Below are 25,175 nucleotides of genomic sequence, written 5' to 3'. Positions count from 1 at the left end.
ACGACTTCTACATAGTGTACTTAGTGTATGACTTCTACATAGTGTACTTAGTGTATGACTTCTAGGCCTAAAATAAAAAAATTCTTGTTTGGAGTTACGCGACCGACCCATAAAAATCGTTGCCGACTCAAATTTATTTTTGGCATTTTGATCCGCGAATTTTTTTTTTCAACGCCTTTCCGCCACTATTTTCTGTTTCTGCTCTTTTCTTCTGTTTCGGTTCTTTTCGATTTGTAGACACACTCGTAGAGCTTCGGTTTTTATCGCTGATCGCAATGAGCGTTTCAAAAACATGGCTGACTGCAAGTTTGTCGAACGTGAACCGAACGAAATTACGTTTTGTGTGACAATAAATTACTTAAATAAAAAAATTAAAAACAACTTTGTAAGAAAATTCAATGTCGACTACACATGGTACGATGTATTTGATATTTTAATGGAGAATGATGAAACAATCCCGGAGAGCTACTACGACAACTTCGAAAAAATGTCAAAAATAACGGTCTCGTCAAAGCCCTCAGAGACTGCAACAGAAAAATTTAGTCCACATTCATATGACAGGATTTCAGTCTTAATTGACTTTGATAAAACTTTAAAATATGTAACAATTGACATTGAACACCCATCTAGTAGTAACCAATCACAGACTGAGACAGACAGCCAAACTGCTCATGCTGATGTATTCACCATATGCTGATGTATTCACCATGATGATGAACAATAGGCTGCAAAAGAGGCCACCGAGCAAAATCTTAGTGGATAAAGAACAGTTTACAGGTTTGTTTTAAAGTAGTCAAGTGGATTTTCAGTCATAGCCTGCACCATATAAAGTACAGTTTATCGTTAGATTTTTGCTTATAATTTATAATAGCATGCATCTAAAGAAGCATGAATGCCCTGGTGATTTTATAGTTCATGGTCTAGCCTTGAATAACTAGTGTTATGTAGTGAATGTACTGTACACAAGATCCAGTTGTCGTTGGGGAGAAAAAAAAAAAAAAAAAAAAAAAAACCTACCTACCTACCCACCTTAAAAAATCTGGGTAGGGTTACTCCAAACAAGAAATTTTTTAAGGTTGGCCCTACATAGTGTACTTAGTGCACGACTTCTACATAGTGTACTTAGTGCACGACTTCTACATAGTGTACTTAGTGTATGACTTCTACATAGTGTACTTAGTGAACGACTTCTACATAGTGTACTTAGTGTATGACTTCTACATAGTGTACTTAGTGTACAACTTCTACATAGTGTACTTAGTGTACGACTTCTACATAGTGTACTTAGTGTACGACTTCTAAATAGTGTACTTAGTGTACGACTTCTACATAGTGTACTTAGTGAACGACTTCTACATAGTGTACTAAGTGTATGACTTCTACATAGTGTACTTAGTGTACGACTTCTAAATAGTGTACTTAGTGTACGACTTCTACATAGTGTACTTAGTGTACGACTTCTAAATAGTGTACTTAGTGTACGACTTCTACATAGTGTACTTAGTGCACGACTTCTACATAGTGTACTTAGTGTACAACTTCTACATAGTGTACTTAGTGTATGACTTCTACATAGTGTACTTAGTGTATGACTTCTACATAGTGTACTTAGTGAACGACTTCTACATAGTGTACTTAGTGTACGACTTCTACAAAGTGTACTTAGTGAACGACTTCTACATAGTGTACTTAGTGTACAACTTCTACATAGTGTACTTAGTGTACGACTTCTAAATAGTGTACTTAGTGTACGACTTCTACATAGTGTACTTAGTGTACGACTTCTACATAGTGTACTTAGTGTACAACTTCTACATAGTGTACTTAGTGTACAACTTCTACATAGTGTACTTAGTGTACGACTTCTACATAGTGTACTTAGTGTACAACTTCTAAATAGTGTACTTAGTGTATGACTTCTACATAGTGTACTTAGTGTACGACTTCTAAATAGTGTACTTAGTGTACGACTTCTACATAGTGTACTTAGCGTACAACTTCTACATAGTGTACTTAGTGTACAACTTCTACATAGTGTACTTAGTGTACGACTTCTACATAGTGTACTTAGTGTACAACTTCTAAATAGTGTACTTAGTGTACGACTTCTACATAGTGTACTTAGTGTACGACTTCTAAATAGTGTACTTAGTGTACGACTTCTACATAGTGTACTTAGCGTACAACTTCTACATAGTGTACTTAGTGTACAACTTCTACATAGTGTACTTAGTGTATGACTTCTACATAGTGTACTTAGTGTATGACTTCTACATAGTGTACTTAGTGTACGACTTCTAAATAGTGTACTAAGTGTATGACTTCTACATAGTGTACTTAGTGTATGACTTCTAAATAGTGTACTTAATGTACGACTTCTAAATAGTGTACTTAGTGTACGACTTCTACATAGTGTACTTAGTGTACGACTTCTACAACTTCTACCTAGTGTACAAAGTGTACTTAGTGAACGACTTCTACATAGTGTACTTAGTGTATGACTTCTAAATAGTGTACTTAATGTACGACTTCTAAATAGTGTACTTAGTGTACGACTTCTACATAGTGTACTTAGTGTACGACTTCTACAACTTCTACATAGTGTACTTAGTGAACGACTTCTACAACTTCTACATAGTGTACTTAGTGAACGACTTCTACAACTTCTACATAGTGTACTTAGTGTATGACTTCTACATAGTGTACTTAGTGTATGACTTCTACATAGTGTACTTAGCGTACAACTTCTACATAGTGTACTTAGTGAACGACTTCTATCTAGTGTACTTAGTGTACAACTTCTACATAGTGTACTTAGTGTACGACTTCTACATAGTGTACTTAGTGAACGACTTCTACATTGTGTACTTAGTGAACGACTTCTACAAAGTGTACTTAGTGAACGACTTCTATCTAGTGTACTTAGTGTACGACTTCTACATAGTGTACTTAGTGAACGACTTCTATCTAGTGTACTTAGTGTACGACTTCTACATAGTGTACTTAGTGAACGACTTCTATCTAGTGTACTTAGTGTACGACTTCTACATAGTGTACTTAGTGAACGACTTCTACATAGTGTACTTAGTGTATGACTTCTACAACTTCTACATAGTGTACTTAGTGTATGACTTCTACATAGTGTACTTAGTGTATGACTTCTACATAGTGTACTTAGTGAACGACTTCTATCTAGTGTACTTAGTGTACAACTTCTACATAGTGTACTTAGTGTACGACTTCTACATAGTGTACTTAGTGAACGACTTCTACATTGTGTACTTAGTGAACGACTTCTACAAAGTGTACTTAGTGAACGACTTCTACATAGTGTACTTAGTGTATGACTTCTACATAGTGTACTTAGTGTACAACTTCTACATAGTGTACTTAGTGAACGACTTCTACATAGTGTACTTAGTGTACAACTTCTACCTAGTGTATTCAGTGTATGACTTCTACCTATAGTACTTAGTGTACAACTTCTACATTGTGTACTTAGTGTACGAGTTCTGCATTGTGTACTTAGTGTACGACTTCTACCTAGTGTACAACTTCTACATAGTGTACTTAGTGTATGACTTCTACCTAGTGTACTTAGTGTACAACTTCTACATAGTGTACAACTTCTACATAGTGTACAACTTCTACATAGTGTACTTAGTGTACAACTTCTACCTAGTGTACTCAGTGTATGACTTCTACATTGTGTACTTAGTGTACAACTTCTACATTGTGTACTTAGTGTACGAGTTCTGCATTGTGTACTTAGTGTACGACTTCTACCTAGTGTACAACTTCTACATAGTGTACTTAGTGTACGAGTTCTGCATAGTGTACTTAGTGTACAACTTCTACCTAGTGTACTCAGTGTATGACTTCTACCTATAGTACTTAGTGTACAACTTCTACATTGTGTACTTAGTGTACGAGTTCTGCATTGTGTACTTAGTGTACGACTTCTACCTAGTGTACAACTTCTACATTGTGTACTTAGTGTACGAGTTCTGCATTGTGTACTTAGTGTACGACTTCTACCTAGTGTACAACTTCTACATAGTGTACTTAGTGTACGACTTCTACCTAGTGTACAACTTCTACAAAGTGTACTTAGTGTACAACTTCTACCTAGTGTTCTTAGTGTACAACTTCTACCTAGTGTACTTAGTGTACGACTTCTACATTGTGTACTTAGTGTACGAGTTCTGCATTGTGTACTTAGTGTACGACTTCTACCTAGTGTACAACTTCTACATAGTGTACTTAGTGTACGAGTTCTGCATTGTGTACTTAGTGTACAACTTCTACATAGTGTACTTAGTGTACGACTTCTACCTAGTGTACAACTTCTACATAGTGTACTTAGTGTACAACTTCTACATAGTGTACTCAGTGTATGACTTCTACCTATAGTACTTAGTGTACAACTTCTACATTGTGTACTTAGTGTACGAGTTCTGCATTGTGTACTTAGTGTATGACTTCTACCTAGTGTACAACTTCTACATTGTGTACTTAGTGTACGAGTTCTGCATTGTGTACTTAGTGTACGACTTCTACCTAGTGTACAACTTCTACATAGTGTACTTAGTGTACGACTTCTACCTAGTGTACAACTTCTACAAAGTGTACTTAGTGTACAACTTCTACCTAGTGTACTTAGTGTACAACTTCTACCTAGTGTACTTAGTGTACGACTTCTACCTAGTGTACTCAGTGTATGACTTCTACCTATAGTACTTAGTGTACAACTTCTACATTGTGTACTTAGTGTACGACTTCTACCTAGTGTACTTAGTGTACAACTTCTACCTAGTGTACTTAGTGTACAACTTCTACATAGTGTACAACTTCTACACAGTGTACTAAGTGTACAACTTCTACATAGTGTACTTAGTGTACGACTTCTACCTAGTGTACTAAGTGTACGACTTCTACATAGTGTACTTAGTGTACGACTTATACCTCGCATACTTAGTGTAGCACTTCTACATAGTGTACTTAGCGTACCAATTCTACCTAGTGAACTTAGTGTACGAATTCCACCTAGTGTACGACTTCTACCTAGTGTACTTAGTATACTACTTCTACAGAGTGTAGATCTTCTAAATAGTGTAAAACTTCTAGATAATGTAAAACTTCTACCTAGTGTACAAAGTGTACTTAGTGTATGACTTCTACATAGTGTACTTAGTGTACGACTTCTACATAGTGTACTTAGTGTACGACTTCTACCTAGTGTACTTAGTGTATGACTTCTACCTAGTGTACTTAGTGTATAGCTTCTACCTAGTGTACAAAGTGTACTTAGTGTATGACTTCTACCAAGTGTAATTAGTGTATAGCTTCTACATAGCGTAGATCTTCTAAATAGTGTAAAACTTGTAGATAATGTACTTCTACTCAGTGTGGTAAAAATATTCTCAAGTGACTTTTACTCAAACATGTAAAATTCTACAGAATGTTACCTGTACGTCTGTTGACTTGGTGTGTATCTTTTCCGCGAACTGTGAGAGTGTGTTCTGTGGGACGAGGATAAAGTAGTTGGCGTTGTCCTGGTGATAAATGCTGTTCATCACGTCTAGGATTGTATTGCACAGGGCACTCGACTGTGCCTGAAACAAAGAGCACATAAGGTACATACTATAACATAGCTTATATAGAAACATTGTGTACACTCATAAACATAGTTTCATATTATAACAAAGTGAATTATACATAATACTAGACAAACACTAGAACTAGATTACTAAAAAAATGTTATGTAACACTTTTCTCCTTAACAAGCCAGCAGATTAACTGTACAATTCCGTTGTTTTGCGCAAGAAAATAATTATTTTGAAGTTCCACAAGTATCATCAACTGTGATGTAAATCACATATTTCATAACAGACTTTTATCTTATGTTTCATAAAACTTGTCTGCTAATGTCAGTAATGAAAGGCCCAGTTCTATGAATTGTTCAGCTTCATTTAACCCTTCATCAGTTAAAGTACAAGTTAATGCATTATTGAGCCAAAATTGCTGACACTGGTTTAAAGAAAATACAATTACGTTCAATTTAACAGATAAAAAACAATTTTAATCTCTGGAACAAAACAATTCCCATCTTGTAAATTAAATTATTTTTCTACACAGACACATTTATTTCACATCTTAGTTGTCAAGTTGAACTACCATAAATATCCTATGAAACATGCATGCCCTTACAGACATGCCATTTGTTTTTTTCTTGGGTCTATTTTTCCAATTCTTTGACATGAACTAATCGCCTTAACCCTATACTTCAAAAAATGCAATTTATTCGGATGAAAAGCATCCCTACAGCTGCGATTTAGGAGCTGATGTCATGCATGTAAGAAAAAACATACCATACTGTACACATACAGTGCAATAAAATTCCTTACATTTGCCTATTGACATAGCCAGTCGATCATGTCTGTAAGTTCCATTTTCTGTCAAGCAAGGTGTTACTAGACATAGCTCATGTTGCAAGTTCATGCTGTTTACGTTTATTGGATTCCCAAGTGCTTCTCTGAGACTTCCCAAATAATAACATTAAAATGGTATTGATTTTGTTGTTTTCTATAGGAGGATTGTATTCAGGGAAATTTAGAATGGTATTCAGGGAAATTCAGGTCCTATAACTTGGGTCAAGGTTAGCTTCAAATGTAACAAAAACATGCCATTAACTTTGAAACCCAACATCAATATGGTCCGCTCCATATAAAATTTGTTCAAATCTCTCAATGTCAGATTTTTTTATTTTCAGGACCTTATAAACACAAAAAAACAACCTAATTTTAAAGTTAGAAATAAGTACATCATTTCTCACCTTAAGGAACACATTTTGAAGAACTTGAAAAGCCTGTATATTGCGAACACTCACACCTGCAAAATACATCATATAAAAGGTTTTTGTTACTGTTCATATTGGAAGTAAGTTAGTCTTTTTCTTAATTAATGAACATTTATCAAGATTCTTTCAAATTAATTTATCATTAAAGACATAAACTAGCTTAGCTTTCTGTAAATTAACAATGACACTGTTTTACTGAGAAACATTTTGTTAACAATGATATTGAGGTATCAACTGTAAAAGTTAGGCTTCATAACAGCACTCAGATGATTTCATCTCTGCACAAACACCAAATAACTAAACTACCAGTTTTACAAAGAAAAATGAAATTATCAAATGACAAATGTCAAGTTAAATTATTTGTGTTACATTTTGAAATTTATAATTGAAGTTGTTTTAGATATCGAAGAAAAATACCACTTTAAGATTTAGCAGAGTCTTCAAACAAAACAAAACTTGTTTTAAGTTTTCAAATGTAAATGAATATACAGAAGTATAACCCAAGCTACCAATCCTACTTCTACGGATATTTACAAACACCCAGTTATAAATTCTACAGAAATATAGTTTATGCACAAATGTTGACTAAATACTAGCAGATATTAAATTAAGTATGAGCTATATGTATTTGTTTACACAAAAAACAGTATTCAAGATTATTATTAATATGTGTATTCATGCTATACTTGTTGATTTGAAATGAGACATGAAACGTTCTAGCCCTAATTTGACAATTTCAATAAGATCAGATTAGATACAAAATCATCAGGAAAAGTTAGGTAAAGTTAATAGGTAAAGTTAAAACAAACACCCTCAGACCTTGTATGAGGCAACCAGTTAGAGCAACCACCCCTGGACACTGCATGAGACAATCTAGTGATGGGAGGCTGATAGAGCCATGTAATAACTAGTACTACATAACCCTACTGCACACATCAATGTTTCCCCCCATCAGGCACACACATGAGACTTAGACAAAAAGCCAAAGTTGCTGTCTCAATATAACCCCCGGGGCAGTGGCTTTGTCAAAATGCTTCCAATTGACAAAGTTCCAGCCATTAAAAAACTTAAATTGTAAATACCATCCCCTGATAGGCAGTCCATCTGGGTCTGTCAAAATCAAAACAGTTGGAAAATCATCCCCTGCCCTCAACCCCCACACCATCCCACTCCATTCCATGGGGGGGGGGGGGGGGTATTGATATGTGCACAAGGCCTACATTTCACACAAAAACCTTCTCAGAAAGAAAGCAAACCTTCACCTGCGAAAACTAGAATAAAGGAAAAGTACGTTCACTCAACTGGAACTTGGGCTAGCATTCACATGAACAACTTCTGTGAAATATATATCAATGAACAGCTGAACATGGAGAAAGAGAATTAATACACAGAACATTTATATAAAAAAGTAGTGTAAGCCCAGATTTAAGATGCATTCTGTAAGTATACACCATATTTGGAAATGACACGGTTTTAAAACAAGTTGGATATGAACTATTTGAAATATAAGACTGTCTGGAGTGATTTTTGGAGCCATAAGTTAACCTGGGCTTCCACTGTTGCTTACAAAACATTCTCACAACTGTAATAGAAAATGGGAGACTACTGATTATTTACAACATGCAGACAATTATTAAAACGATAAAATCATGATGCATTTTTAATCAAAATTATCCTTTCTTCTTTAGTACAGGACTGCCCTTTTCACAATCATTTACACAATTCAATAAATTGCAATGAGAACACAACCTACAATTTCAGCCAATGAAATTGCAGAAAGGAAATCATTAATCAAGTACTAGGCTTAATCATTAAAATTTTCAACTTTCACAGGTATTTATAGGTCTGCCTTCTGCCACTCAATTAATACACAATCCCTCCGTCAGAATTTGCATTAACAATGTGGTTGTATTCTTAAACATTTAGATGACCTAAAGTGATATTTTAATGATTAAGAAGGGCTCATTTGCTGTGCCCACTCCACCCATTTTTATCATTAAAATGTTACTGCATGTCATCTAAGTTCTATTTCCTAATGAAATAAAATTCAAATGATTACAGCCAAAACAAACTCTAAAACAAGCATATTATTTCTTTGAACATGTAAACCAAACTTTCAATCACACATTACAAGGGTGCTTGCACACTATAAACACATGGTCTCTCAAAACAGATAATGTACACCAATTGTGCTCACCTTTACCAGCAGGCTGTGGGAGAGTGAAGCCAGGTATCTGGTAGATGGAGCCAGTGGCAGCGGTGGATGGTTTGATTTCAGCGTATCCGCAGGTTGTGAGGGAGCCCACCAGCAGCACAAGGTTCCGTAGTGCCTGCACAGACTCCTCACTCACATCTAACTCCAATCTGGGACCCAGAACATACAAATCCATGTACATGTATGTCAATGTTATTCAAGAGTTGTCATAGAAATGAATACAATTATGATGTAATATGTGCCTGTCAAAAGCAATAAAAAACTACAAATTAAAATGTAAACACAAGTCGTCGCAATGCAACAAAACCAAGTTTTCAATAATTGACAGTAGAACTTCAGCCTTTGTTGTGTGATTCAGTTTTGTTGTTTTGTTTCTATTTTTATTAACAGTACTACCCATTTTTCTATATTGACATATTTAACAGTTACCTTGACCATGACTGTCGGAGCCCAAAACACAATCCCATAAAAGGTCTCTATAAACTCTTCCTATAAACCAAGTTTGGTTACAATATGCCAACCCTAACTAAAGTTATTCAGTACTAACCATTTTTCTATATTTAAATATTTAACAGTAACCTTGACCTTGACCATAAACTCTTCTTATATACCAAGTTTGGTTACAATATGTCAACCCTACCTTAATTTATTCAATACCAACTACTTTTCTACGTAACAGCCCAAGCTCACCATCTTACCTTACGAAGTTTCATGCGTGACAGTACAATCCTTTTGAAGGAACATGCAACACAAGATTTATCAAGATCGTGCCTGCTTGGTCAGGAGTTTGGGATCCATTACATTTATATTTAAACTATGATGTAGATACACACTTTGAGTCTACATGTACATGTATGTACATACTGAATGCAGATGTTTACAATTAAATGCAAAACTTTGCAAGAAAAGTCATGTTGTCAGACCTTCACTACCTAACAGAATTAATCAATATGCTTTCTTGTTCATGATGTTTATGGGATTCCATACCTGAGTATAAACTCTGACAGGTAAGTGTATCCCTGGCAGGACTTGAAGTCGTCAAGGAGAACATGTGACACCTCGCTGGAATCCTTCAGGAAGCAGAACACAGTCACAAACATTTCCACCAGGTCCAGGGGAGATAAATCCTGCGCTCGCTGCATGTTCTCCACACAGTGACGCACACAACCCTTGTCTGCAGAGATTGAACGGGGAAAACGGTCAAGGAGATAAAATAACAGATTACTTTAAGATGAATAACAATATACGAGCACAAATTATTTGTAAGCGCTTGTATACATTCTTTTTCAACAAATGATCTTGAAAACTGCTTTAATATTCAACTTATTTTAAAACTGTGTTGGCTTGAGACATGTTTAGAATACAATGTTTCTTTGGTTTATAGAACTTAATAAGTCCAATTATTATAAATGAAAATTAACAATAGACACTCTTTGCTCAAAAATCCCGGTAAAAAATTCTGTTTAGTTTCCTTTTTATGTGTACACATGTCATGGGGGGGAGATATAACATCAGAAAACTCATTAACTTTAATACAGCAAGAGAAATTAAACCCAATATCAAATCTTCATTTTTAAAACTAAAATGCCAAAAACAACATGATTTCCCTGAAACTAACACCATTCTTTCTGAAACATTCTCCTGGCAAGACATCCCAAAGACAAAAGAATTCTTGACTGGAGTCAATATCAATAAAACAATGTTCAAAAAGGTACCAAATCAGTGAACTACAAGAACTGCTCATCAAATCCAGGGATTTATTGTCCAATTGGCTTGAAGACTCCCATAAACTACCAAGATTACAGGCGACCCATCTACTTTAACACATTTTAGGTTAATGGAAACTGGCATTTCTCATGTCTAGCACTGCTGAATTGTAGACATTTGACTATAGATATCTTACAATGTCAAAGTGCCTGTGTTCAAGACGTACAAATTACACACAACAAAAGTAATGCTGATTAAAATGACTTTTTCTTACATATTTGAATGCATGCCTTCAAAGCAACTTAAAAGTCTGCAAACAAATCAACTGGTGTAACAACATAACAATGCATTAAGAAGACTCTGTTTCTCCATTTGGGCAATAAGATAAATTTGGCAAATTTAAGTTTTGGGTGCTTGAAACACAAGCAGTAGCTTTGACTGTTAATTTGTTTCTACCAACCCAAAATGCAAACCAAACATAAATTATCTGCATTAGATTGTAACTTCAGTTTATTCCATCTTTATACGTCTTTTTAACTGAAGTTATTGAACTGAAGTTTGGAACAATGACCTTGACCCTAACTTACCCAAGGTAAGTTTTCACAAACCAGGTTTCATATTGATTGAACACTATTTTCCTATTTAAGAGACCTTGACCTAAACTTAACCAACCACATAGTCATCAAATGGTTCATCTCATGAGGTTCCTATACTATAAGTTTCATAACTAAACACCATACCTAATTAAAACTATAAAGATATGTCTACTTATTTGAAGCAACAGTGACTTTGACCCTGACCCCACCAATCGAAAATGCAATCACATGAGCTTGCTATACACAAAGTTTTATTTCTATACATCATTACTAAATCAAGTTATTGAGCAGGACCTTTTTTCTACTCTAGTAGCAGTGACCTATGACCCTATCGACTAAAAATGCATCCCAAAGGTATATCTACCCATAAAATTGCAATAAACTAAATTCCCCACTATACGTCATCTTAACTCAATAATAAGCAGAACATGTTTTTTTGTTACAGCAACCTTGACCTTGACCCCACAAATGCAATCCCTAGGTACATTTCCACGTGAGCTTTCAATACACAAAGTATCATCCCTTTATGTTAATCCTAGCTGAAGTTCTTGGATGGAAAACGCCAGTTTGGCACCCACCAGTCAACCAAGAGGTCCACCAGCCAAATGACTTGTTCATTCTTATAGCCAAGTTTTTGACGTAGACCTACTAATAACACATGAACATATTATCACCTACCATGTATGTACTTGGTAACACTGTTAGTTAGGCCGTGTCTCGAGAGGGTGACAAGGACCTCCCCTGCACTAGTCCTCCACACAACATTGTGGGTAGGGCACCAGCTTGTGATAGCACTAAAAAGTAGGCTCAGGTCATCCTTCCTCGCTAGCTCTTCCGCTGGGGATGGCTGGTTGCACAGTCGAACAAGCACCTGACAACACATTGGCATTGTCATATACTTGCATGTTAACAGTGACAGTCCATGTGCATGACTACTATTAGTTACAATGTTAGAAGCTTGAAGCTTGAGTGTGGTGTAAAGCCACTTGGCGTGTATATCTCATACATTTTCAGTTACTGTGCAAGAAATATGTCTCACATACACTTGGCCGAGTTTTCACCATCCAATTCATAAATGCTAGATTTTTCGGATGAACCGTGGATGAATTTTTTATGAATATTTGTTTTACAATAGCATGTTTGCTATGTTAAATGATAAAAACTAATGAGCTTTGGTTCAGGAATGTTTTGGCAATACCATCTTTCTTTAAGTAAGATAAATCCAGAATTTTGTTACAAAGCTCATGCGGTCTTAATTATGCATGGAATTTTGATTTCCCTCTCCGGATTTTTTGAACATATCCATACTTCATGTTGTTGTTTTCAAGGCTTTTACACTTGTTAAGGAGAAATAGACACATACCAGTATCCATTTGATGGTATGAAACATTTTTACCCATGAAATCTGGAATGTCTGCCATGTTGGGGTTTTGAAATTTATTTGGAGTGTATGGAATAAACACCATGATCATGTCACAGCTCTAAACCAATTGGATGAAATCATTTATGTAGGAAGTGGGATATTATTTTATTCATTCTATATAATGCAACATCTGTGCTTACAAAACTTAATCATAACACAGCCATAACCTGTAAGTGATTTTTAGAATATTTTATCGAATAACACATTATTAGCGAAATCCAGATTCTTGAATTATCCATAGAACAATCTCCATCTATGTTTTACAGTTCTCACCTGTACAAAGACTTTCTGTAGCAGAACCCTTCTCTCCTGAGGTGTAAACTCACACCCTTCCTCCAGGGCTTCAGCGTTAACGAGTTCAGGAAGGTCAAAAAACAGGTAGAGACACTTGACCAGTGTGGATGGGAGGGAGGCCGCCGTCATACAGTCAATGAGGGCCTGGGTACCAACAGACAGTAGGTTAATGGAGGTGAGCAGCATCCAGCCCGCACTCGACTCCTCCGTAGACTCTATCTCCAGGAACTTCACAATGGCACAGCTCGCCTCCTCTACAATAGAGAGTACAACATTAAAGAACCAAATGTCATAGAATGACTTAATTGAAGGTTTATGTCAGGATAAATGGCAGTGGAAAGATGAGCTCACATCTTCACAGGTTTCTCAGTCTAGCAAGTCAATTTTTATGGATAATTCAGTAAGTCTTTCTGACAAACCAACATATCATTGTAAGCAGTGTTCTGCCAAGGACGCGCCCTTGCGCCATTGGCGCAGAAAAAATCGTGATGACTCATCGAAAAGCCGTTTTGACTTAATCGATTTCTTTTTCAGAAGTTTTACAGCACAGCGTTCATTCGATAAAACAACGATTTTCATTGGTCCGTATACGTGTAACTATCCAATCGCGAGGGGTAGTATGTTTTTTTTTACTAAATTCAATGTCATCATCATGGCTGAGAAAAAGAAAACAACTCGAACTATGTTTGATTTCTTCACGGTTCCTGAAGACTCTGTTTCTCCATTTGGGCAATAAGAAACACAAAGCAAATATATTGGACGGCAATAATAATACCGCGAAAGACATTAATCCCCCAAACAGTTCAATTAACGAAAGTGACTGCATATTAGCAGAAAATTCTAATACATTGCCGGTAGATAACTGCGATGCTAAAACGTCTGCAAATCCATCTGACAAAAAAAAGTGAAACAAGGTCATTCCAGAAAAGATGGCTCTCCGACTTTTCCTGGTTGTTGTTTGATGAACAAACTCAATCTATGAAATGCACTAATTGTTTAAAACATAAGAAAAGTAATGCACTCACTACTTTTGAATGTAAAAACTTTAAAACCAGTACATTAACAAGACATGCATGTGGATGTTACACCATGTATATAATGGGTAAATAAAACACTTTCATTTATAAGTTTTCATTTTTCCCCTGGCAAAGGTCATGGCCCTTCACTTTTGAAAATGGCCCCTTATTTTCATGACTGCTGGGCCATTCGGCCCCACCTTTTCAATTCTTGGCAGAACACTGTTGTAAGTATATAAAATCGGAGTATGGATTGTTCTGATACCTCTAATATATTTTCCCTTTTTTTCTTTGTTTTTAACTTCTTTCATAAAAGAGCACTAGGTTGGACTATGACATGCAAATAGATTCATAAATTTTTTATCTTACAGAATTTGCTTTACCTGTGGACTGGTTAGAGGCCCGTCTCCTGACTTCAGTCACCATCAGCTTGGACACATGAGAACAGAACTGCAGAATGTCACTAAACTTCTCCTGCATTGAGTTTGCTGGCACATTACCAAATATCTGCAAAAATAGGCCCAAATGACGTTAATGGTATACAGCAAGGATAAAATTACAGCTTTTATTATCATCGGTCTTCGGAAAGTTGGCACAAGCAACCTTCATTTCCATTTTTAACAATAAATTCCTCCATGAAAAAAATACAGCTAAATATATGCCAAACATAAAACACTATTTATCAGTATATAAATATAACCGGTAGTATGATATACCATATAATCAGGAGTCCTGGACTGATTCAGGACAGTTATGACATGCGTACAATATGATGTAACATATGAACATTCAAATTCTTGTCACCAAGCAGCAGCTGTTCTTCAACCCATTTCTGTCATCACACAAGTACAGCTGTTATCCCTGCAGGATACAGTACTATGAGTTCTTTTCACTTAGCTATTCAATGCATAGACTACTCGTCTTTCAGGAGAGAGTTTTATTTAAAAATAGTCGCGACAATTAATGAAAAACATCTCTCAATTAATGAAAAACATCTCTCAGTTATCAGTGTAATATCATCATGTCACTTGAACTGCTATTGAAAAGACCATGAGCACACTGTATTGAAAACATATTTTTGTTACAATTATGAAATGGGCTTTAAGATCAGTTTGTCCCTGACCTTGCAGAAGATGGGCAGCATCTTGTACAGCTTCTCCTCTTGGTCTTTCTGAGTGTATTCTGTGGCTGGATGCTTGAACTCTGTGAACAGTTTGCGTAGGTGCATCAGACCGAGGCTGGTGTCCTGGGGCCGGGAGTTGGGGTCAGTCTGGGCTGCACCTCCGCCCCGACTTCCTATCAACCGCTGCATAAAACTCATATCTCTCTCTCTCTATCAGTGAGGAGGAAAAAGCAGACTAGCAGCTACATCATGCTGAAAGTAAATACATTTACCCATGTTAGTCATTCAAGCAACTGTCAGAAAAAACAGATGTCACAAGTAAGTTTTACAAATGATAAGACCATAAGGACATGATGGCTGGACTTCTTCAAACAAATGCTTAACCATACAAAACTAAAATGCAACTAATTCATTGATCTTAACAAGTGTGAATCTCAAGACAACAAATGGAAAAATGTTACATCACTGGTTCATCAAACCTTACCAATAGTTATAAGTTAGTAATAACTAATGCCCCTACATTTCACTATTACGGAAAAAGTTTACACCCAAAGTCAATTCACCATCTATGCCTATCAGTGTTACTTACACGAGAATTATTTCTGCTGAATTATCCAGAGAATAAAGGAAGTGATCTACATACATATAGCTGGCAATCAAAAGCTGGCTTGCGAATCATGATCAATACAATGTTAATGAACCTATTAAATGCAGCATTTTATCAATCAATACTTCAGATAATGAGTTTTGCGCAACATTCTTCTCTACTATCATAATGTGCTTTAGAGTAAAAATCATGAATAGATTATAATTCAGAAGCAAGTTTAAGTTTTCACTATAAAATTTGAAGCTAGCCTTAAGCAAATTTCACAAAACATTACGGAAAACAAAATATTTCACACTAAAACTACCATAAAGGTTGATTGAAAAGGCAAATTTGACAATTGATATCCCCCACTAGATAATGCATTGTCGAAGAACCAAATATTTCAAAGTTGCAATTCAATAGGAGAACATTAAATATAGCAGAAACTAAATGTGAATATCATAATTCAACTTCCAATTGATGGAATAATGCAGAAATGAACAGTACATGAAAATTTGTATTAGGGTAATGGTGATTAATGACCATCCAAGACAAGAACAAAGGTGATAATTCATGGATCTTACGTTGTTTTCTATTTTACAAAGAATACTGACTGTCATGTAAATGTTACTTATGTTTGTTATTAGTTAAAGGCCAATAACTCTATTACTACTGTCCTAATCAAGACAAATCTTGAATGTGCACCACTGCCTGTAGTTACATGCTCATCAAATAAGTTTCATTCATTTTAGCCAATTTGGTACATACAATACACATGGCTCTGGGCAGAAAATTTTAGCTTTTTTCATTCATTTAAGGGCAATAACTCTTGTGTTACTGACCTGATCCCGATGAATCTTAGGCATTCACCAACACACTATGGTTATTCCCACTAAATTTGCATCCATTTCTGTCAAGAACTTACATAGTAATGGCTCTGGATGGAGAGAATGACAGATGAACAAACATTTAATATAATGGTTTATGAGGTTTTTCTGTCTGTAAAAATAACTCCTAAGCTGGTGTTTCTGTGAGCTTTATAAGAAACAATACAAAAAAGCACCTAACCCTAGTTGTTGGCTGAATGGACAGTCAGAAGGAAAGATGGACTTACAACACCTAATCTATACTATCAGGAGGGAGAAAACAAACCTGTCAAAATATTACGCACTATCATCTATCTCAAAGGAACACAGTATCTCTATTCCAACGACAATATTTATGTTGTCCGTGTACAATCAAATAAAAATTATTTATATTCTAAAACAAGAACAATCACAAACACCATGTATATATGAGATTTATAAAGTTACCGAAAAGAATGTAATAAAACAAGTTAAGCTTAAAACAATTGTGATTAAAACGCTTCAGATAATACACTTCGGATAATTTTCCACTCTCAAACTCTAAAGATTTAACCAAGATCTCCGTAAGTGACATAACTTCCATCTATTTTCCAATATAGGAAATACTATAAGACTCCGAAAGGAAATATACAAAATCAATACAGCAAAGCCATCTTATAGAACAGAAAAACAAGCTATCAAAGCAATGATGTTTTATATCAGACTTTAAACTGGTTTAAAACATGTTCTGTCTCTTTGTATCAAGTTCTCACCTAAAGCCAAGAGATTTGTACATAGCAAACAAATTTCCCAGAACGAGATTGCACTAGTTGGTGTATTATCAAGTGACAATTAATGAATTTATCAGCTGAATCTAAAATATATGATTGCTAACTTTCATCCCCAGGAACAGACACATGCATTGAATTAGGTTCAAAAGCCATAACTGTAGAGGGACTGTGTAAATTCAATAGTTATGGAAGAGAACTGCACCCTGTACTATTTGGTGGCACACTTCTGCCCCCATAGAGATAAGAATGTGTATGCACCATTCTGCCCCCATAGAGATAAGAATGCGTATGCACCATTCTGCCCCCATAGAGATAAGAATGCGTATGCACCATTCTGCCCCCATAGAGATAAGAATGTGTATGCACCATTCTGCCCCCATAGAGATAAGAATGTGTATGCACCATTCTGCCCCCATAGAGATAAGAATGCATATGCACCATTCTGCCCCCATAGAGATAAGAATGTGTATGCACCATTCTGCCCCCATAGAGATAAGAATGTGTATGCACCATTCTGCCCCCATAGAGATAAGAATGTGTATGCACCATTCTGCCCCCATAGAGATAAGAATGCGTATGCACCATTCTGCCCCCATAGAGACCAGCGTGTGTATGCACCATTCTGCCCCAATAGAGACCAGCATGTGTATGCACCATTCTGCCCCCATAGAGACCATCGTGTGTATGCACCTTTCTGCCCCCATAGAGACCAGCTTGTGTATGCACCATTCTGCCCCCATAGAGACCAGTGTGTGCATACACCATTCTGCCCCCATAGAGACCAGCATGTATATGCACCATTCTGCCCACATAGAGACCAGGATGTGTATGCACCATTCTGCCCACATACAGACCAGCATGTGTATGCACTTTTCTGCCCCAATAGAGCCCAGCATGTGTACATGCACCTTTCTGCCCCCATAGAGACCAGCATGTGTATGCACTTTTCTACCCCCATAGAGACCAGCATTGCACCTTTCTGCCCTCATATAGACCAGCATGTGTATGCGCCTTTCTGCCCCCATAGAGACCAATATGTGTATGCACCATTCTGCCCCCATAGAGACCACCATGTGTATGCACCTTTCTGCCCTCATAGAATGAAATGTTCCAAGACTGTCAAATATTTCTTTGGTTTTGATTAAAACTCATGATATGATTAAAAACATACAAACTTCAAATATTTGCAGTTGAAACATGATATTACTTCAATTAAACACAATTCCTAGCATTTTTTGTCAAATTCATAATGTTTAAGTTATTCATATCCTGAAATAATGTGTCCTTATCCCACTGCGGTATTTTTCAGCATCATCTCTTTTTAAATCCTTGCTAAAGCCCTACTACTGGAATGTTTCATGTTTAAATGGTAATTATAAAGCTTTTGCATCAAAAATTGATATCAACATAAGTTGCTGGCAGTCACATTGGTAAATTTAATGATTCTGTTTTACTACAATTCTGCAAAAGTGGATGGTTCACCTGCTGGAAGCATGCATCATCTAGAAAATAATATAATACTTATTGTGATAAAAAAGGAGCAAAACCATGTTATAATTAAAACTTTGTCCGATTATTATACCAAAACTAGAAAAAAGCCAATTATATTTCAATATAAATGGGCATATCGCTGGTGCTACTTAATATAAACACTATCACCAAATTTCATTATGACTGGATGCTAAATTTTCAAGGTGTTCACAAAAAACATAATTCACAGAAACAAGTTTTTGAAGCTCTAATATGATTTATCCAGATACCTTTTTCTTCATAAATTAAATTAAATAGTTAAAGCTTATTGCCCATAACTTTTTAACAAATTAATCTACAAATAGATCAGATTGTCATGAGGTGTGCTGCAGAAATGACCATGGAACTCGTGAATCTACCAGTGAAAACTAAGCAGCTGTAGTTTATATTAGATATACCGTATTATACTATGAATAGGACGCTAGCATTGATAGGACACAGACAAGAAAATGGTGAGAAAATGTGTAAAAACCCTTAATACAGTAAAACTGCGATCGCTTGAGGACGCTGGGGTCCGAGCTGAAACCTGGAGGGAACCGATGTTTCGAACAACCTGAGTTTCATTTTTCCAGCCAGACTGTCTGTTATGAAATATCTTTCAGTGTCTTTTAAGTTTAAAATTGTCAAACCGACTGTTTACTATGATACCGATTATGTGTTGCGTTGTTGAAATCTCATATGTTCAAAGGTTACGAAATGTAAAAAAAAATAAAAAATTATAAATGAATAAATAGTTATGTTTATTTTTACAAAAAGCACATTTTCTAAACAAGCAACATTTAAATATGACAGTACATATTATGGCCTTAGTCAGACTTAAGTTTTCTCAAAATCAAGGATAAATGATTGGCGCATACTGTCTGTCTCGCAAAACTGTTCAAACTCATAATTATCTTTTCAAATATCCTTATCAACTATCATCGGTCATGCATAAACACTTATAAATGGTTTTTCACACCTTATCAAATTTCCTTTAAACTGTCATTTACAACTAGCAATTGTTTGTTAATTTTGGAACACGCATTTGGGATCAAGTGTGAAATTATGACCTCGAGGGAGCCATATAGGTTTGTGCATGATTTGTGTATTTGGGACCGGCTAAATTGCTGGACTACTCGACTTATTTAGGTTTCGATGCAGCGTCAGTATATTTTATATCTTATGAAATAGCGAACTCATTTGTGTTTCGTTGTTTAATTCATGTAAATTTATCCCTCAAATTCAAATTCGTCGTCATCTGATGGTGTATCATAAAAAACAATGATATAAATCATATAGTGGGCATGTATGTTCTTAAAATGTCAAAACCCTCAGCTAAGTATTTAAAACACATGGTAAAGTGTGAACAAACAACCATAACATCGCAATAGTTTGTTCTATTGATGTTTTTCTAATGAAAGACAGCAGGTGTTTTACACACCTTCGCACTATGAAAAGGTTAAAAAGTGACAATAATGCTTCGTTGCGGTATGCACATTCCTTTATTATTATCTTAAAACAGTAATTTACAACAAAATATTTTGAAAAATATCGAAACGTGAAAATTGTGAACAACGTTTAATTGATGTTTACCTAATATTCCAATTTCCGTTGCCGTTATAACTCAATCCAGTTAAAGCGCTTGACTCACTTCGAGTTTCTGTGAGTAGCGTCCCTTTTTATAAAAAAGCAAGCACTCTTGTTTGTTTTCAGTTTATTTCTCAATGAATCATTTTAAATTAAACATTCAATACGATCCCAAAAAAAGAAAGATATCAAAATACGCCCAATATTCAAACACATTTATTGTTTTTGATTTCATATACTGGTTGAGAAGCAGTTTCCGACGGAAAGCAGTTTCCGACAAATCGCTTTTTCGCGTACCTTCCTTAGATCTTCATAAAGAAGGTACTACAATTCAGCTATATGGTAACTAGGCAATCAAAAGTTGAAATTCTTACCGAGACACGTAAGAAACTTTTATTATTATTTAATGTTTAATGTTTATTTTTCATTTTGTACACAAACTTGCACGTGGGGGATCTGCACGCGCAGCGTATTGCGCATGCGTGTGAACCTAATTTGCATATCTTTGAATAGCTACAAGGTTTTCCTTAATTGACTTATACAAACGATGATCATTGTGTACATATTTGTGAACACCGGTGTCATGTTTGTTTCGCATCCACATTCACTTAAATGTATACAAACACAAGTTTCCATCAGAAATAAAAAAAATCATTGATATACAGTCTCTGCCTGATTTCGAGTATGAATTGAATGTCGTAAATTTTAAGGTTTAAATTTTTCGTAAATGCTAAAAAATTAAATATCATTTCTCTTATTACAGTCTTATATTTAGTTTATTAAATAAACGGATAATAAAAAGACACAACAGGCACTTCAAATATGCCCCGCATTCAAATTGTCGGAAACTGCTTCTCATCACAAGCTAATCAAAACAATGTAAGTACCCTCTTTGCGCCCCTATTAGATACACTGTATGTGACGTCACACATGTTAAAAATATATCGACAATAGCAGCTTGAGCTGTAGTTATATAAAATGTGAACACTTTTAGTAGATATTTAAACACGTATAAATAATTCAATAAAAAAGTTTAAAAACTGTCGGAAACTGCTTCTCAACCAGTATGTTGTAAATGCCTCACCAACCTAAATTTTCCGCTACATCCTATCTTTTGTGTTTTTACGCGTTTTCTCACCATTTTTTTTGTCTGCGTCCTATCTATGCTAGCGTCCTATACATAGTATACTATGGTATGGCAAATACTTCACGTTCAGTTTGTTTTGATGCTTATTTCGGCCAAACATTGGGTAATAGCATATTATGTCTATAAAAGAGCTTAATAATGAGCTTAATTAACCTAAAGCAATCATTGAAATAAGTTTTTGAATTGACAAGCCCGAATTCTTACACTATTGCTTGGCATCAAATTTTTTAACAAGCCCTGCTATACCATATTCGGAATTTGAGCAAGCCTAAAAGTCAATTTACCAGTGCAGGGCCTGCAGGCTTGTGTTAATTTGGACCACTGCTTCAGGGCTATTTTTATATCAGTTTCTTGCATAAAAAGTAAATATCAAATTCACAAATATGAGTTAAAATATTCTTCATTGCTTACTGTCAAAGCATTACGGTTCAGACAACAGTTTTACATATGTAATATGTGCTTCCCTCTATCTAATCCAAAAACCTTTTTGTTTTTTGACAAACCCGTTTAGATGTTTACGAACATTTAAGGAACATCTATAACTTTAGACTACATTAGGCTGTGGCCAACAGTTCCAAAAGTCTTGGCGATATGAAATGCAAATGAAGAAACAGACCTTGAAAATTGTTACATTCCAAGCAAAATATTGAAAGACGCAAAATGAAAGCAGTGGAGTTTGACAACCGTTTGACAAGCATGAATGAGTGAAAGCATTTAATTTGTAACCACATAGCACCGTTACCATCTGTCTCGGAGTGACGTATGTACAGTCTGATACTAGATAACAGCAAATACAAATCTTTAACAGCATGTACCTTACCTGCATAAAGATGTAAAGGATTCCACAATAATATATATTTCTAAATACAAAATAAATTTATGTTTCTTCGATCGCTCACTTCCTACTTGCAGCGCCCTCTTATTTGGTAGAGCTAGTTCTCAATAGATGCATACCCTATAAACGGTATGACTCAAACACGAAAATAATATTTTTACTAACATGCGAAAATAATTTTATTTTTGGTGAGAATATTAAATTTAAAGAGACTGTACCCCAGATTGGTACCAAAAAAATGTTTTTTCTGTAACGAATCTCAGGACAATTATCTAATAGAAGGTGTTACGCTTTGATATCATAATTGTAAAAAAAAGTATCAAAATGTAAAAAACAAATTGTGCCGGAGACCGGGTACGAACCCGTGTCGCCAAAATGGGTCACGGACACTACGGACCATGGACATTACGGACCAGACATTACGGACCAGATATAAACTAATGAGTGATTAATTTTAAAAAAAAAATGTTTAAATCATGGTCCGTAAGATTCCGAAGATGGTCCGTAATGTCCCTAAATCTGGTCCGTAGTGTCCCTAAATCTGGTCCGTAATGTCTGGTCCGTAATGTCCATGGTCCGTAGTGTCCGTAATTAAAAATGGGTCGCCAAAATTGCAGTCCAGCGTCGTATCCACTAAGCTATGACGGCTTACTCTAAAAAGTGACATAATTACTATACACCTACCTCGGTAATATCACGTGATAACACCGACTAGCCAATCACGCATAAGGAATGAATTCTACCTGGTAGACATACCCAGTAATCTTTTTTAATGGAAAAATACGAAATAACTGCTAAACTTGAATAAAGTGTAAACTATGTGGTAGTTAGTAATTTTCAATGCATTGTACACATCGATGCTAAGTTTGTCAGTTTACGACAATATTCTTTTATTTTCGCTATTTTATCATACGGAGTACAGCCCCTGTAAGGTTGTTTTGGCCAATAAACAAAATTAATTACCAAACTACGCAAATAAGGTTACTTTCGAGAAAGTATATTTTTTGGCGAAAATAAGATAAAAAAAAATGAAACGTCCATTGAAATAGCCATTTTTCTATGGTAGTGTGACAGCTTATGTTATTATATCACTTGGATTATAAATTAACTTCTACTTCTACTTCGATACTGCCTAGGACATAAGAGCATCGCAGGTAAGTGACGCCATCAAAGCGGTCAAAGCCTCTTATCGTATAGGGCATATTTACAATTATTTTTTTTAAAACATCTGTGTTGCTTAGGCTGTGTACATGAACGACTGCCGATCGATGCTGAAGCCGTCAACAGGTCATTTGCACTAGGTCTGTATGAAGTTAGTTCCAGTCTCTTATGGTCCGAGACAGGAAGCTGTTCTTGTACTGTTCGTAGTTGACCCTCCATGAACTCAATGTAGGCCTTAATTGTTGTCTGCTAGTACGTACCGTGGTAAAACGCACGAGTAGCATAGTCCGGTAATTTCAACTGGGGAAAGGGTGGTAACTGCTTTATGGAAATAGTTAAAGTGTACTAATATTGCATCTGTGCTGAAGTGGTTGCCAGTTCAAGTCGTTGAACATAGATGTTACGCTGTCTCGGTACGAGTAGTTCCCGGTGACAAATCGGTCTTCCTTTCGTTGGACTTTCACGCCGGTCAAGGGATTAAATATCCTGTTTGAAGAATGGTCCCGGACTGATGAGGAGTACTCAAGATGTGGTACGGTACAAGAGAGTTAAACGCTTTTTCTTTTACTCATTGGTTGCAGTTATAAATATGTCTCCTCAGCAGGTTGAGTATTTTTTAGCTTTTGAACTCGCTGGAGTGGTGTGTTACGGATGGAGTACTGCGTATCAATGTAGTTTCTTTTACTTGTAATTTTGAAGAGGTGACACTTCCATGCGTTGAATTTCATTAACCATTTATTTGAACACTTTACAAGTGAAACTAGATCTTGTTGAAGCTATTACTAGTATTTTACGTTGTTGATGGCTCTATACAAAAGACAGTCCTCATATAAAAGCTTGATCCTGGTTGTTGGTGAGATCTTGTCGGCGATGTAGTCGATGCATAGCAAAACATCAATGGACCTAGCACCGTTCCTTGAGGCACTTCAGAGGGGACTGGAGATTCTGTAGAGGTTGAGTCACCAAGGACCACTTTCTGTTGGCGCTGTTTTGCATAGCCAGGGCTCGATCCATCTATTTGTTGTTCTAGAGATCCCGCAGTGCGGTAACTTGTATACTAGTATAGTCGGCGATTGGGCATGGTGTCGAAGGCGAAGGAAGTATTAACAGACTGAAGGTGTTGTTTATGAAAATATGACAATTCAATACAAATGATCTCAAAAGCAACAACGAAGTACCATTTTATTCAAGTAATACGAGAAGTAACTTCATTGTTGTATATATGATATGTATATAATACGGAATGACACTGACTATATATTTAATTTGATAATGATTATCAAGAAAATAAGACTGCTTTAACTTATGTTTCTATTTTTCTGCAGAATATTATAAAGTATACGAATGTACGTTTCATGTGTTCCAAATTTAGTGAAAAGGTTAAATACTAACGAAATAACCAGTTTATCTAAGAATAGATAAGTATTTATTATCACTGGAGAATGCCGACGCTGTCTGCAGTTGGCTACTGTGTTTATAAG

General features: G+C 35.7%; 1 protein-coding gene across 12 annotated transcripts in view; it reads right to left on the bottom strand.

The window, feature by feature from the left end:
- LOC128242817 (WD repeat and FYVE domain-containing protein 3-like) overlaps positions 1–22,640 on the bottom strand; it is a 65,401-nt gene extending 42,761 nt beyond the window's left edge. For 8 of the 12 annotated variants that reach the window (XM_052960164.1, XM_052960203.1, XM_052960197.1 and 5 more), the window contains exons 1-10: positions 22,519–22,640; positions 15,234–15,485; positions 14,494–14,617; positions 13,074–13,348; positions 12,056–12,248; positions 10,062–10,248; positions 9,057–9,223; positions 8,162–8,194; positions 6,836–6,891; positions 5,469–5,615 (exon numbers count right to left, since the gene is read on the bottom strand). In XM_052960164.1, coding sequence (XP_052816124.1) covers positions 5,469–5,615; positions 6,836–6,891; positions 8,162–8,194; positions 9,057–9,223; positions 10,062–10,248; positions 12,056–12,248; positions 13,074–13,348; positions 14,494–14,617; positions 15,234–15,431 — 1,380 coding nt within the window. In that variant the 5' untranslated portion in view covers positions 15,432–15,485; positions 22,519–22,640. The remainder of the gene's footprint in view (positions 1–5,468; positions 5,616–6,835; positions 6,892–8,161; positions 8,195–9,056; positions 9,224–10,061; positions 10,249–12,055; positions 12,249–13,073; positions 13,349–14,493; positions 14,618–15,233; positions 15,486–22,518) is intronic. The other 4 variants (XM_052960212.1, XM_052960238.1, XM_052960257.1 and 1 more) reach the window with 2 other exon arrangements.
- Between the last annotated feature and the right edge of the window lie 2,535 nt (positions 22,641–25,175).

The sequence above is a fragment of the Mya arenaria genome, chromosome 2, assembly GCF_026914265.1.
Source record: "Mya arenaria isolate MELC-2E11 chromosome 2, ASM2691426v1".
NCBI classification, from domain to species: domain Eukaryota; kingdom Metazoa; phylum Mollusca; class Bivalvia; order Myida; family Myidae; genus Mya; species Mya arenaria.
The sequence above is the reverse complement of the archived record's forward strand: the minus strand, read 5'-3'. Positions and strand labels throughout refer to the sequence as shown.